Source organism: Athene cunicularia (genome assembly GCF_003259725.1).
Source record: "Athene cunicularia isolate RWA chromosome 7 unlocalized genomic scaffold, athCun1 chr7_part1, whole genome shotgun sequence".
In the NCBI taxonomy this organism is placed as follows: Eukaryota; Metazoa; Chordata; class Aves; order Strigiformes; family Strigidae; genus Athene; species Athene cunicularia.
In genome coordinates this window covers 19,302,048-19,316,245 of record NW_020799107.1, presented here as the reverse complement: position 1 = coordinate 19,316,245, position 14,198 = coordinate 19,302,048, and the positions used below count along the sequence as shown (strand labels likewise).

Here is a 14,198-nt window from a genome sequence, read left to right as displayed (position 1 = left end):
GTTTTTTCTAATCAGATTTGTTCAAATCATAAAATATGTGTAATTGAACAAAGATTAACATAGGCTTTTTAGCATTACCTCGTTTTGTAAGGATTTTGCAGCCTTTGATAGTGCACATTAAAGCAAGTATGTGCATTTTGTGCCCTGCTTTGGAAAGACATTAGCACAAGAGTTTGAGATTCAGTCTAAACATGTCAAATGACAATGGATTGGTCCTAAATTCTGCCAGATGACAAAAAAAGTTCCCTTGTATAGAAAGACTCAGTGTTTATTTCCCCTAAAACATTGCTACAGCTGTTTGGACTATAAAGGAGAGGGAGAAATTTTGTATCAAAGAGTGCAAAAGACACCAAACTGAAGGGTTCTCTTAAAAATATGATAATTAACCTCATCATAGACGTAACCAAATGAAATGCTTAAAAGCTAATCCAGTGAATTGTCTCCAGCAGATAGTCCTTTTAGAGGCAGGAATGCAGAAGTATTGGTGTCCTCCTATCATGAGTTAAGCAAGAGCTGACTTCCATGGCGGCTCTGACTCGATAGCAGGGGCTGCTCCTCAGCTCTGTTGGTGTGGCAACAGCAGAGAGAAAGTTGAGAACTGCTGGCCTGAGGGATTCCAGCAATCCAGAATGAATATTCTCAAAATTGCAGCACACTCTAAGAGCATCTGTGCAGGGGCAGACTCCTCCTCTCACTTTCTCAGATCTCTGACAGTGTTTTTCAGAGTACATTTGCAGCTGAGGAGATTTAAAATAACAGATTTTGTTTTAACTATAAATGTAAAAGACCGGCTGCATTATATAAAACCCTTTAAAACTTCTGTAAAAGCTTATTACCGAAACTTGAGTTTACATGGGCAGAAATATAACTGACCGACTTTTCCCCATGAGTCCCTATAGTTGTCAAAGAAATAATTGACATTTTTTCATACTTTTATGTATTTATTTCTTGCAAACATCATCAAGAAACTTAATTTCTACTGTTCTAGAGAACTGTAGTAAAAGATTAGACCTAGTTAGTTTCCTATAAGTATTTGGTCACTCTCACCTCACTGTCTTTTATACTGGTCATTTCTTCCTGTTATTTTTGTGTCTGATTTAAAAGTTCCAAGTTTTTGAAGATCTAGATTGGCTCTCTCTTAAACACAACAGTAGGACCAACAATTCTTTTTTCCTGTCTAGGACAAAACGAATGTGAGCAAAGTGCTTATTCTGATGGTGACAAAATCCTTTTCAGTAGGTATATGATGAAATTAATCCCTGTGCTGTGCCAACGTCAGGGTCTAGCTCAGGCCAGGACAAGTTTTCTCATTTGATGGCCCAGAATCTTGACAATTTTTTCTGGATTTCCTGATTCACCACCCACCACCCCCCCAAAACCTTTATTTCATCAGTCAGAAGCGCATCATATTTATCCCAGGTTTACTGGTATACTGGTATAAAAAGTTTTGCACTCCTTTGTCTCACAGTCATCAAACAGCAGCTGTTCAAGCCAGCCTTTGTTCAAAACCAAAGTTTCTCATAACACATCAAGCCACAGTATTGTGATGTGAGTCTGATGAACCAATGACCCAGTTCATTTGATACTAAAGGATCCTGAATGACAGGGTATTTCTGCCTGGAATCTCTGATTCTGGGTGATGCATTTTTATTTTTTTTTTCTTAATAAGTGTGGAGGGATTTGGGAAGCAGAAGGAAAGGATTGTGAGTCCAGAGCTTGTAGCTCACATTTTTAGACCGACTCTTTATTTCTTTGCTTGTTAACTTGGAACAAGTATGATTTTAGACAACTAAGGATAGTATTGGAGTATCACAAGACGTGTTTTCTACTGTATCTGCATACTTGATCATATATTATATTGGATGGAGTTAATGTTACAGATTTTGAGGTTTTCTGCATTTTATCAGATCGCTTTTTATAAGAAAAAATAATTTGTGGAATGTGCTGCCCCCATGTGGTATTAAATGTATTTGTCTCCTTTTAGACTAATATAGTCTTAAGTAGCTTTTTCTTGAATTGCTTGGCCTGTGAAGTTAAAACAAAAAAATCAGTTCTTGAGAATGTACCAGAAGCAGCCTTTCCCTTGGTAACTTTTGAACTTTGCTTTCCTCTCCTGGAAAGAATTAGGAAGTTCAAATCTGTGTTTGTAAACAGAAAATAAACAAGCGTACTTGTTCAGTTTGAAATAAATCTGGTTTTATATTAATGACTTTATTTATGGTATGTCTTAGCGACTTCATCATTTAATACTGGTTAAAAAAGAGATTCTTTTGAGGATTTAGAGTTTTCCATGCAGACTAGATACAAACATTAGGAGTTTTAATTTTTAAAACAATAAATATGTAAAAATGATTTTACTGTTTCTAGTAATGCAGTTTGCTTGCAGTTTAGGAAAGTAATTGGTAAGGAAATATCAATGTAAACATGGATTTTTTCAGAACAATACTACTTTGGTCTCCCTGATAGGAATGTAAAAAGTTTCATGGAGAGTTTGTTGGACGAGCCTGTGGTCATCATGGCCCTTATGTTCCAGATGTCCTCTTCTGGTCTGTTATCTTATTCTTTTCTACAGTAACGCTGTCATCCACACTGAAGCAGTTCAAAACTAGCCGATACTTCCCAACAAAGGTGTGTGACATTCTTTAATTCAAAAGTTGTCATTAGCCATGTGTAAGCATGAATTCTATCTGCATTGCAAATTCAATCAACTGCTGGTTAAGTGGATACTGAATCTTTTCTCTGTTAGAAAATTGTGTCAGAATAAGCATAGTTTTAGCTGTAATGGCTACATTAGCTATATTTGGTCAAACAAAATGGCTTAAAACAGTGAAGAAAAATAAAACCTAAATCACACATGAATGTTTTAGTTAAAATTGTTGTTTCTCTCAATAATCATAGGTACGATCTGTTGTCAGCGATTTTGCTGTCTTTCTCACTATTTTGTCCATGGTTTTAATTGACTATGCCATTGGGATTCCATCACCAAAACTTCAGGTTCCAAACGCTTTTAAGGTAATTTGTTGATAGACTGCACTCATTATTTTGACAAAGTAGTGTGCTATAGTGGGTTTATTATATTTTTTTTTATCATCGGGGAGTAATACTATTCTGAAATTTTTGTGTTCACCAAGTAGTTGCAACCTCTCTGATTAGTGGCCCCTGTCAGTGAGACTCTTCCATCAGGCCCCTTCATGCTTCCTAATGTCTTCTGTGTGAGGACCAATATGACCTAAATTAACCAAAATAATCTTCCGGGGCTCCTTCCAAATTCTGGGCTCATTGTATCAAATGAAACCAAGTCTGTAATATCCCAGATGATTTTATTATATGTAATTTCTCTTTTTGGTAACATAGGAAGTTCAGCATTTTTTTCTGTGCACTTACATAGATTGATTTTAAAGGAAATCATATCCCAGTAATGCTTTTGTATGTATTCTTGTGAAGTTGAAATGTAAATAATCCTTAGAGTTCTGACTGGTCATGCATGACTCTGTTTTTATAGCCCACCAGAGATGATCGTGGCTGGTTTATTACTCCTTTGGGGCCTAATCCTTGGTGGACAGTGATAGCTGCTGTAATTCCAGCCCTGCTTTGTACTATCCTTATCTTTATGGACCAGCAGATCACAGCTGTCATTATCAATAGAAAAGAACACAAACTAAAGGTATTCAGTCAAATAGTTATATTTTCACTGTTGTTTTCTGCTTCAGAGTATGTAATGTACCTTCATCCACTTGAGTTTATCATTACTATACATTATATAGCACACCTTTAGTCTGTTGACGCTTTTTCTCTGTGGTCTGTGTAGTACATGTGCCCTGTGTCAGTGATTCACTGCCTTACAGAAGTGTTTATGAATGTAATTTAGAACAGAGATTCTGAATCAAGAGAGTGCTATGCTCTGTGCTTTATTAGAAATATGATACCCATTCACGTAAAGAAAAATATCTGGAAGTTAATAATTTCCTTAACTACCATAATATTAATTGCCTCTTCAGATATTGGCGGTGTTGTTCTACTGGATTGGATTTTGAAAAAACTATTCAGGGGTTATTTTGTAATATAAGATTTTTTTTTTCCTCTCTTCATTGTCCTCTGTGGTTATACCCATCCCTTTTTTTTTTGTGCCCTTCCTATCTTAAAGAAGGGAGAAGAATAAAACTGAGCCTTAGAGGCACAATGGGTTCTTAAAACAACATAGGACAACTTCCTGCTCTGTTCTCTAACACTTTAGTTGCCTACAGATGGAGAGAGAAAAAGGGACATCACCCCTCTGAAAAACTGTTGGGCAAAATCTAGCAGCAGGTTTCTGTACATGTATATGCAGTGAGCTTAGGCTTTTTTTGACATACTTTTAATAAGCAGCAATCCAATCCCAAGTTGCTTTAGCAAATGCATTTGCAACCTTCACTTTGCACTGCCTCTTCTTGGATGATTGTGACATTTGATATGTTCTTTTTTTGCCCTCTTTGTCAGCCTGGCTCTTCATGTCAATCCATAGCATTGCATGTGGTTAACTTGACAGATGCAGGAATTTGCTGCCAAGCTTTGGAATGTGTTTTTTCAGCACTGGCATCTGGGAGTCAGATGGTCCTCCTGGCTGCCCCCTTGTCTTGCTGCGTTTTAGTTTTGCTGGGGTCTGGTGTAGCATCACCTGTTGCTATGCTTCCTTTTCTTCCCATATGTCAGGTTCCTCAGATCATGTATGAATGTGAGGAAATGCTCTCGGATTCTGTATGCATTAGCAGATACATTCCTCATAAATGTGTCAGAAGGTAAAAAAAGGTGTCTCTGTTAGGATTTAAACTCTTTCTTTGAGTGCATTGTGCATGTAACTAATATCTGTGTTTGACACATCTCTGAGTTTGTCAAGATGTGTCTTGGAGATAAAACTCCTAAGCACTTTTGGGGAGTGAGGGAAGGTTGCTAGAGTTGATTCTTTTAGTTTTCTTTACTTATATGAATTCCCCTTTTTAAATAATGTAAGCAAATAAGATGGCATTTTCATTTCGATATGTGGCTTACATTTTCATAAACCCAGACGCTTCCCATTTTAGAAGTAAAAGTTGTCTTCAGAAAGAAATGATTTGTTTGCTTCCAACTCGTTTTCCCCTCTTTTTTTATACTTCCCATAGCAAATTCTGAATAGTGCACATTTCAGCTTTTGGCAGTCTCTGTAGCAAACCCTTCCAAGTTTAGTTTAGTTACTTTTTTTATGTCAAAAGGCATTTGCATGGATTTACAGGCAAAATTATGGTTCAACATATTCACATTGTTTGCATGAACATCACTGTTTCATCAGACCATGACATTGGATTTGTTGCCATATTGCAAAATTTTGTGGAGATAATTAACTACCTGACTTTTTAAAGGAAAATAGCTTGAGCTCCTGCTTGCAGGTGCATGGTGATCCTGGATACTTAATGCAATTGAAAAGAAATATCCCTCTCAGCTGTGGTAACAGGTAGCTATATACGACCAAGTTTGATGCAGATCATTGGTCATTTTCAAGCACTGGTTGTATTTGCAGGTTTTAAAATGTATCTAAGATTTGCCCAAAGAGTTTTATCCACTACTACAAAACCAAAGCAACATCCTCCTGTTGGTAAATTTACAGAGTATTTAACTACTACAGAGATGACCCAAACCCAGAGGTTTTGTACTGACTTCTTATATAAATGTTTATGATATTACTTTTAAGTATTGAATAGTGAAACCAGTAAAACAATACATTATGATTAATTTTATTTTATAGTTCAATGTATAGCTTAATTATAGTTTAATTTTTCTTAATTTCTAGCTATCTGTTCTAAGATGAAAGTATGTTAGTGAAAACTTATTACTATCACGTGCTTACCATCTATAAAAACTTTAAAAGGATCAATGTGGTTTTATGGCCCTTTATAGCATAAATTGACTTTGCAAATGTTAAGAATTTTTATGTAGGAAAGAATCAAAATACATATTTTTCCACCTACTCTGTGAGGCTGGATGGAAGGTCTATTAAGATTAGTACTTTGGAAATTTGGCAATGCAGCTGGATGTTCTGCTTACTGCTGTCCACAGAAAATGTTTTAACTAAATCTTAAACTAAATATTTTAACTAAATTTTCCATTGTATTACTAGTATCTCTTTTTTTTTAAGCAGGCAAGGTATTTAGTGCCCATTATAAAGTGGATTTATAATATGTACACTTAACTCAACTGGAATGAGTCTAATAATATTAAGCATTTCTTGTGAACTAATAGGAATTCCCCTTAGATAAGCAGTTTACCATCACTACTGACCCAACCTGAATAACACATAGAAGAAAGCTATTTTTACCTACATATTTTGTAATTGTGGTTAACTTTTCATTAGGAATGCCTGCCAGGAGTGTTCTTAATTCAGATGTCACTTTATATCTTCTTGCTGTCATTGCTTTTTTTAACAGAAAGGATGTGGATACCATCTCGACCTACTCATGGTGGCCGTTATGCTTGGAGTGTGCTCTATTATGGGCCTGCCCTGGTTTGTTGCAGCCACTGTCCTCTCTATTTCCCACGTGAATAGCTTAAAACTGGAATCAGAGTGCTCTGCTCCAGGGGAGCAGCCAAAATTTCTTGGAATCCGGGAGCAAAGAGTCACAGGACTCATGATTTTTGTCCTTATGGGCTCATCTGTCTTTTTGACGAGTATCCTGAAGGTAATTTGGGGAAGTAAGGAAAACCTAAAGAATACTGCACTGAACATTTCACTGTTATTACTGTTTTATTTAATGAGTGCCCTTTCAGACACATTACTACCTAGCATAATGTTACACAGTGATAAATTAAAGTGGAATTCCAATTTAGCATTATAAAATGGCTGGAGACATCTAATATTTTTAAAACAAAAACCTTGTAATGAAAATCTGGCCTGACTGAAGTCAAAGGGAATTCTGCCATTGACCTGTAGTGTATGACAATTCACCCTTTGTCCATGGCACTTTGGGTCCATGGCAAATTATCATGAAAGAGTTTCGCTAAGTTATACCAAAATGTAAATTTATTTAGAAAATTTAAAAACATTTTGGGATTTCTGGATAATTTAAAAATACTTTCACAGTTGCGAGAGAAGTTCCAAGGTTCATTTCCATGAAAATTCTCTCATGCTGCCTGCATACTCAACACAGCTCACCAGTGTCCTGAAACGGGGTGTCTAGTTATATGCTGGTATATACTGGGTCTGTAGTTATAAGCTATGTACACAATACTTACTGTTTTTAAGAATTATCTGGTCTCTGTGAAATCAGTGAGAGTTTTGCCACAGGCTTCAGTAAGACCAGAATCTAGACTTGCATGTTGTCACAGTGAAGGCAGTAAGCCCTTAGAACTTGTACTTCCCAGTAGTATTTTATTAAGTATGTCACAAAACCGTCACCTTGAAAACACACAGAACATGTGTTTTGTGTATTAATATTTAAAGCAGATACTTACATGGAACTGTTCTGTTACCTACTTTCTCCTGAGGGACTGAACATTTAAAATAGTCTTTTACAAAATTATTCCATATTAGTTATTCACCCAATTTTAAATGCTTACAGCATGGAACATTTCTTTTAGCAGTATGAAGTATTTTGTGCCTTGAACATTTTTCTGCAGATTATGGCTTTACTATTGAGATGCTTTCCTGAGCAGTCTTTTAAGTAAGAATTTAAGTATGTATAAGATGCTTTAATTTTTTGTGTAGTTCTGTTAATTTTATTAATAGTGAATAAAGTATATTGTAATAACTGGCTGTGAGAGGAAAATAAAACTATAGAGCCAGATTCTTTTTTTTGCTTTACCCTCTGAGAAACATTATTAATTTGTAATCGAGTGACTGAATTTACAACTTGTCTGATTAATGCAGGCATATGGCACTTTGAATTTCAACTGTTTAGAATGTCTTTCTAGAAGCATTTTAAATTATTGAATGGTAGTTAATATGCTCTTCTCTTTCTCTGCTTGTTCATGCAGTTTATTCCTATGCCAGTACTTTATGGAGTATTTCTTTACATGGGTGCTTCATCTCTAAAGGGAATTCAGGTAAAATGGATTTATGACAAGTGTGTTACTGATGATGCTTTCTATAAAATGAGTAGTTATTCTTACTATATTGTTTTATTATCTTTTGTGTATAATCCTAAAGGAATGTTGCCAACCTTAAATTCTTGAAAGTGACTCACTTAAAAAGGAAAATGGGATTCTCTCTAAATAGAGCATTCCCCTTAGGTAATGTGCTCCAATTTTTTAGATTTTGGTGCCGATTTTTCTGTTCTCCCTTGTTATCAAGGGAATTTTGGCTGAGCCTAAAAACTGAGTAACAACTATTCAGGAGCTCTTCTCTCTCCCCTGCCTCTCCATTCACATGCTTGCCTGCTGCTTTTTCAGCTTCCAACTTAGTGCCTTTGTAGTGGTACACTTGATCTCGAACTTTGCCTATATGGCTTTTGGCTAACTTGCCCTAAAACTGACATAGGTGAGACTTTGAAGACATTTCCAGTGCAAATAAATGCCCCAGGCAGGGAAGTGGAAGTGGTTGCAAGTGCCATGCTACTTAGTTTCTGGCCTCAGGGATGAAGGGCAAGTCTAGTGGAAGGGCAGCATTCCCACAGTGGCCTTGAGTAGGAGCGAGGCACTCCAGCATTCAGGTCAGGGTCAGTAATGATATCCTGTGTACCATTTCTCCTGGATGACTGCAGTGTTAAATGGCATGGTGTCAAATCTTTTAGCCCATCTGACACAAACACTCAAATTTTCAAGTGTGCCTTTGTTATCGAAAGTTGGGGTATTGACACACCTTCCAAGGAAACTGAGAAAGAACAATCACATGACAAAAACTTGAATTATACTGTGCAAAAGGTTGTCAAATACAAAGAGCAAAGAAAATGCCTAATTGTTTATTTCATGGTATTTAAATTTTAGGTTACAAATTAAAAATGTATTGCTTTTTTTTACCTGTAATTTGTAGGCAGAGCTGGCAACATCTCTTGGTTTTAGTCTGGTGTTTTCTATTCAGAGGCTCTTATAACTTTGCCTAGCTCTTATCATTTGGGCTGATATTCTAAGAAGTGTAGTTTGGCTTTTACTGAGGTTTAGATAATTTCAACTTAATATGGTTCAGCTGTTTCTCAGAACAAGGGTATGAGAAAGTACATTATTGAGGAGTGTTTTTAAGGCATGCTAAAATCTGGCTATCTTTACTTTGAGAAGTGATAGCATCCCCCTTCCTCTCTCCCTCCCCCAAGCTGGGACAAGGAATTGAGATTTGATAAGATGGCTTTTGTGGGAGGATGTGCTTTTTGCCGTTTCTGTGAAAAAGAAATCTGCTCAAATCTGGCCAAATTATAAGCCTTTAAAAAAAATGTAGTTTGCACATGCTCAGTAAAACTTCCTGAAACTTGAAATTCCTGAAGACTGTGAATATAGCATGGTTCATCCATGCAGGGAGAAATGGTGCATCACCATTATCACTGTGCCATAGCAGCTGACACAAAGTCTCAGGTCAGTGTGGAGCCAAATAGGTCTGAAAAACAAGAACCTCTCATGTACATTCCTAATGGCTTGGCAGTTGTCTTTCTGGCATTCCTCGTTTTTGTTTGTTTTGTTTTGTTTTATTTTGTTCCTGGTTTTGTGAAGAAAGTGTGATAGGGAAAAAAAAAAAAAAAAAAAAAGTGTTTCATCCACAGGAGATAAAAGATTGAAGAGAACCCTCCATGATCAGCTTTTTGTGTGCTAAAGGAAGTGGAGCTCAGCTGTTGAAAACCAAAAGTTTAGAATGTATTAGAAAGGCAGTGTAATAGTGTGTATGTCCAAAAGGATCAACCAGCTTGAATTCAGTTTGATTCACAATTGATTCATGTCTACTTTAAAGTCTGGCCTTGTCTAACTTTGACTTCTTGACTTCAAATCTTAGCAGTACTATTTTGAAATAACTATTTTCTTTGTGTGTAGCACATTATGCAGTTATAAGCAGGATGCTTCCTGAGTTGTAACTATATAGTATGTAGTTCAGTGGAATCCAGTATCTCAGCACATCTGCAATGGAAATACCTAGGGGTTTGTGTCTATAACGTGTATTAAAATTGAAAGGAATTTAATAAGTATGACTAACCAAACAATGAAACTTTACTTAAATACTATGATTGTCATCCGTACTCTCGTAGCTCAACCAGAGAGATGAGTCTGAAGGACTAGTTGGACTAGTTTAGGTTCATGACTCGTGATTGTAACTGTGGTAGTCTTTTTTTTGTGCTGAACTTCTGCACAGTTTTTGCCTTTAGAATAACAAGCCACATTCTTAGGGTATTCGGGATCTCTTAGGCAGTGTGTGAATGTCAGCATAGATGATCATACAGCTCATTTTGATGCAACTTTAAAAAATTTCTCTTTCAGCTCTTTGACAGGATAAAGTTATTCTGGATGCCTGCAAAGCATCAGCCAGATTTTATTTATCTGAGGCATGTTCCTCTTAGAAAAGTCCATCTCTTCACTGTAATTCAGCTGAGTTGTCTTGTACTTCTGTGGATTATAAAAGTTTCAAGAGCTGCCATTGTCTTTCCTATGATGGTATGAAATATTTTTATTTAATCTAAAAATCTCTCTTTGCTTGTGGATAATTATTATTGAAGAAAAAATTTAATTGTAGGCAGGTAATTACAATATTGCTTTGATTCAGTGTTCAAAGACAATTCATACTGTATTAAGTAAAGAAAAATTCTACATAAAACCTCTAGTTTGAGTCTAGGTTGCATTCTGTTTATATGTGTGGATAGTCCAACTCTATCTTCTTTTAAGGAAAATTCTTTTAAAAAATATATATTATTTAAAGTTTTTATTTAAGGGGTATCCCTTAATCATTTTACAGAAAGGACATTCATTCATTAAGGAAGGTCATTGCACTGAGGAACTTTATTGATAGTTCTGTGTCTTGCTGGAAATAAAAGTAAAATTATCCTGGTGCTTAAGTGATTTCTCTCTGATTTTTTTTCACTAATTGAAAATAAAAAATAACCTACTGACCTCAGTGAGTGTTAAATGCTTCAAGCCATACTTAATCTGAACAAAGACCAGCTGTTGTCCTATCCAAATGAAAGGATAGAATTCTAGCTAGAAACTGTGCCACTTTTGAAAGTATTCCTCTACAAGCATATTTATCAGTCTTACTTGCTTAATTTCCTAATTCTTTGAATTAATATCTTTACAGGTCCTAGCTTTGGTATTTGTCCGAAAACTCATGGATTTCTTTTTTACTAAGCGGGAGCTCAGTTGGTTAGATGATTTGATGCCCGAGAGCAAGAAAAAGAAACTGGAAGATGCTGAGAAAGAGGTGGGTCATGGCTTCAGATTTTTTTGGTTTGTAGCACTTCATCAATTTCTCCTTCAGACATTTAGAGAAGATTCTGTAGATAAGACATATTCTATGCAACAGGCAGATTTGCTAACAGTGTAATATTGTCATATTTTATGTAAGTCCTTTTAGGGTTACAAAGCTAATAGGGTTAGGTGGGGTGACAGATGTAGATTCTTATGCTGCTATACTGTCATGTAACATAGCCCTACAGTGCTCCTGGGGTTTGCTCCTGAGACCCACGCAGATGATGTGCAGGGACGAACCTGTCTGTAGGAAAGCTCTGAGATGCCTGGGGCACTTTGATGCTGCGTTGGGACTGGTCTCATCTCTCCTGCACTGCGGTGTTTAAGGGGCATGGCATGTCCCAGCTACATCCAAGCCATACATAGGTCATACACCATCAGCCTGTGCCCTCGCTGCTCAGTAGTGTCACAACCCTGTGTAATATCCTTCTTGTTACACTCTGGGCCAGAATTTCCCTTCTGCTACTGCAGAAACAATTTACTTCCACTTTCTAACGAAAAGGTCAGTGATGATACTTACTGCTGTTAACTAAATCCTCAGACATTTACTCACAGCCTGTTGCACTACCACCCATTTGACTGTTTCAGATCTCGACTCCTCGTCTCCCTTCAAAGAATATGCATTTCAGGTCATTTCTTATAAACTCAATACAGGACAGTTTCTTACACATTTCCACTCAGAACATTCCTGTATTTTGACAATTTTGATTGTAGCTTTCTAACCAGTTTTGCATCTATTTGATGGTATTTTCATCTAGCTGCTGCTTCATGAATTGCTTGTTTGAATATCAGATAAAACTGTGGGAATATGAAGTAACTTTATGCACAAGCAACGGAGGCCTTTGTCCTTGGTACCACCCACCTGATCAATGTCAGCTGTTAGGGAATCTCAGTACTGGGCCCAAATAAATGAAGGGCAAGTCTCAACGAAGAGACACTAACTGCAGGAGCAGTAGGTAGGATATGTCAGTGCCAGATTTTTTAAATGGGAGTCATGTGTCCTGCGTCAGCACTTTTGAATGGTAGCATGGTGTGAGGCTGTGGTAGCAGTGGGAGGGGACGGTGCAGATGATGCCACATGGTCTTGGCAGACTGTGGTCACTTCTAGGCAGGAGTCTTCTGGGGACAGTTGTGCATATGACTTGTAAGATGCCCTGAAGACGTCTGCAAAAGCCCAGGACCTGTGAGACATAATTTTTTGGTAGTACAAGGGTACTGCAAAAACTAGACTATGTGAATGGATAAATCGGCAATTTATCCTTAGGGATTCCCTGAGATGTGATCTTAGACCAGGGAAATGGTGTGTGTAAGGATTCCCATTGGTAAGACTATTTGCAGAAGTAGGATGTGAGCTAATATTTTGAACATGTAGTTATGAAAACTAGATTTCTCTGTCTTTAGGATTCTTCTGTGACATGTGACAACTCATCTCATCTGTAACCTGGAGAACTATAACTTTGCTTTCTTTCACGTATTCAAAATACTTTCACAGAATACATTTTGGGGAAAAGATTTTACCTAGGTGATAAAGCATCATGATGATTATTTACTATTTAGTATGTGCCTGTAAAACTACCAGGCTGAAATTAAAATACGTGAGTCATTGTTTTCCCCCTTGAATCCAAGCAGACCAGAGAGTCGTTTCATCACAGTATCTGTTGTCATCCCAATTCAGAGTAACCAAAAGTAACCAAGGTAGCTGTTGTGGGTCTGGTTATTGGAAAGAATTCCTTCTATCTTTATGTTTTGGTTATATGTCACTTTTCTTCCCTTGCTTGATAGGATGGCATCAGAAAACAAAACTGGGAAAATCTACTGGTGTTACTTTATTTCATTCACTGTCTATTTTGAGAGGTTATTTTTACATGTTTTGGCATTTCTAAATATTTGGAGCTATTATTAAAACTGTTTAACTGTCAAAAACTTATGAAGCTGTGAAGCCTAGAAATGACAAAATTAACTAGTAATAAAACTTCTGACATGTAGCCTAAGGAATTAATTGGAGAGTTGCTATCACACGGCTTTTAAAAATAGAAGTATTCTACCCACAAGAATATTCAGAAATATAGTTGACAAGATCTGAAACTTATTTGATTGGATCCTAATTTGATCACTTAAGTTGTTTTTATATTTTTAGGCCATAATTTTCTGAGACTTTATACGTTTATAGTGGATATTATATATGCCTTCTCCTCACAGACCTCCTTTGGAAGCTACTTTGATGTTAGTCAATTGTCTTTCTGAGACAGGAATGAACAAAGTGACTTCTCCTATTTGGAGAAAAAAACTGTTGTGATTTTTAAAATAGTTGTAGTAGTAAAACATAGAAGAAACAAATTTCTGTGTGCAGAGAGGACTTAAATTCTGCTATTTTGGAAAATTTTGCTGGCTCTTCCAGCTAATACCAATTTATCAGTGTGCATGATGCACGTGGGGTTTTCGGTGATCTGCCAGAAAATTGTAAGCTCTCTTTTTGGGAGAGCCAACTCCCACTTTCAAACAGGCACCAGGGTAAGCTGTTACAAAGCCATCTAATAAAGGGAAGAAAGATGTGGAGCTCTCTGGGTTTCTGTTATGTTCATACACACACAGTGGAACAGTTCAGGGCAGGATTTGATAGTTACATTCATGTGAAGGCATGTTAACCTCCTGACTTAACAGGGGTGTGAGCCTTGAAAATCCTCCTGTGGAGCCTTGAGTTGATGTCTGAAAGACGGAGACTTGTTTTCCTTTGTTCTTGTAGGCAGGGCATGGTGCTTGAGGGGTGTTGTTTTGTTCTCCCCTCCCCCTAAGATAGATTTTCTAAATTTGTAACTATT

The 14,198-nt window shown here is 36.8% G+C and overlaps 1 protein-coding gene across 9 annotated transcripts in view; it reads left to right on the top strand.

Moving 5' to 3' along the window:
• SLC4A10 (solute carrier family 4 member 10) overlaps window positions 1-14,198 on the top strand; it is a 120,982-nt gene that overhangs the window by 97,632 nt on the left and 9,152 nt on the right. For all 9 annotated transcript variants that reach the window (XR_003398790.1, XR_003398788.1, XR_003398787.1 and 6 more), the window contains 7 exons: window positions 2,467-2,628; window positions 2,899-3,012; window positions 3,503-3,664; window positions 6,435-6,686; window positions 7,981-8,049; window positions 10,399-10,572; window positions 11,210-11,332. Coding sequence is in view for 6 of the 9 variants with exons in the window: in XM_026852582.1 (XP_026708383.1) it covers window positions 2,467-2,628; window positions 2,899-3,012; window positions 3,503-3,664; window positions 6,435-6,686; window positions 7,981-8,049; window positions 10,399-10,572; window positions 11,210-11,332 (1,056 nt within the window). In the remaining 3 variants the exon portion in view is untranslated. The remainder of the gene's footprint in view (window positions 1-2,466; window positions 2,629-2,898; window positions 3,013-3,502; window positions 3,665-6,434; window positions 6,687-7,980; window positions 8,050-10,398; window positions 10,573-11,209; window positions 11,333-14,198) is intronic.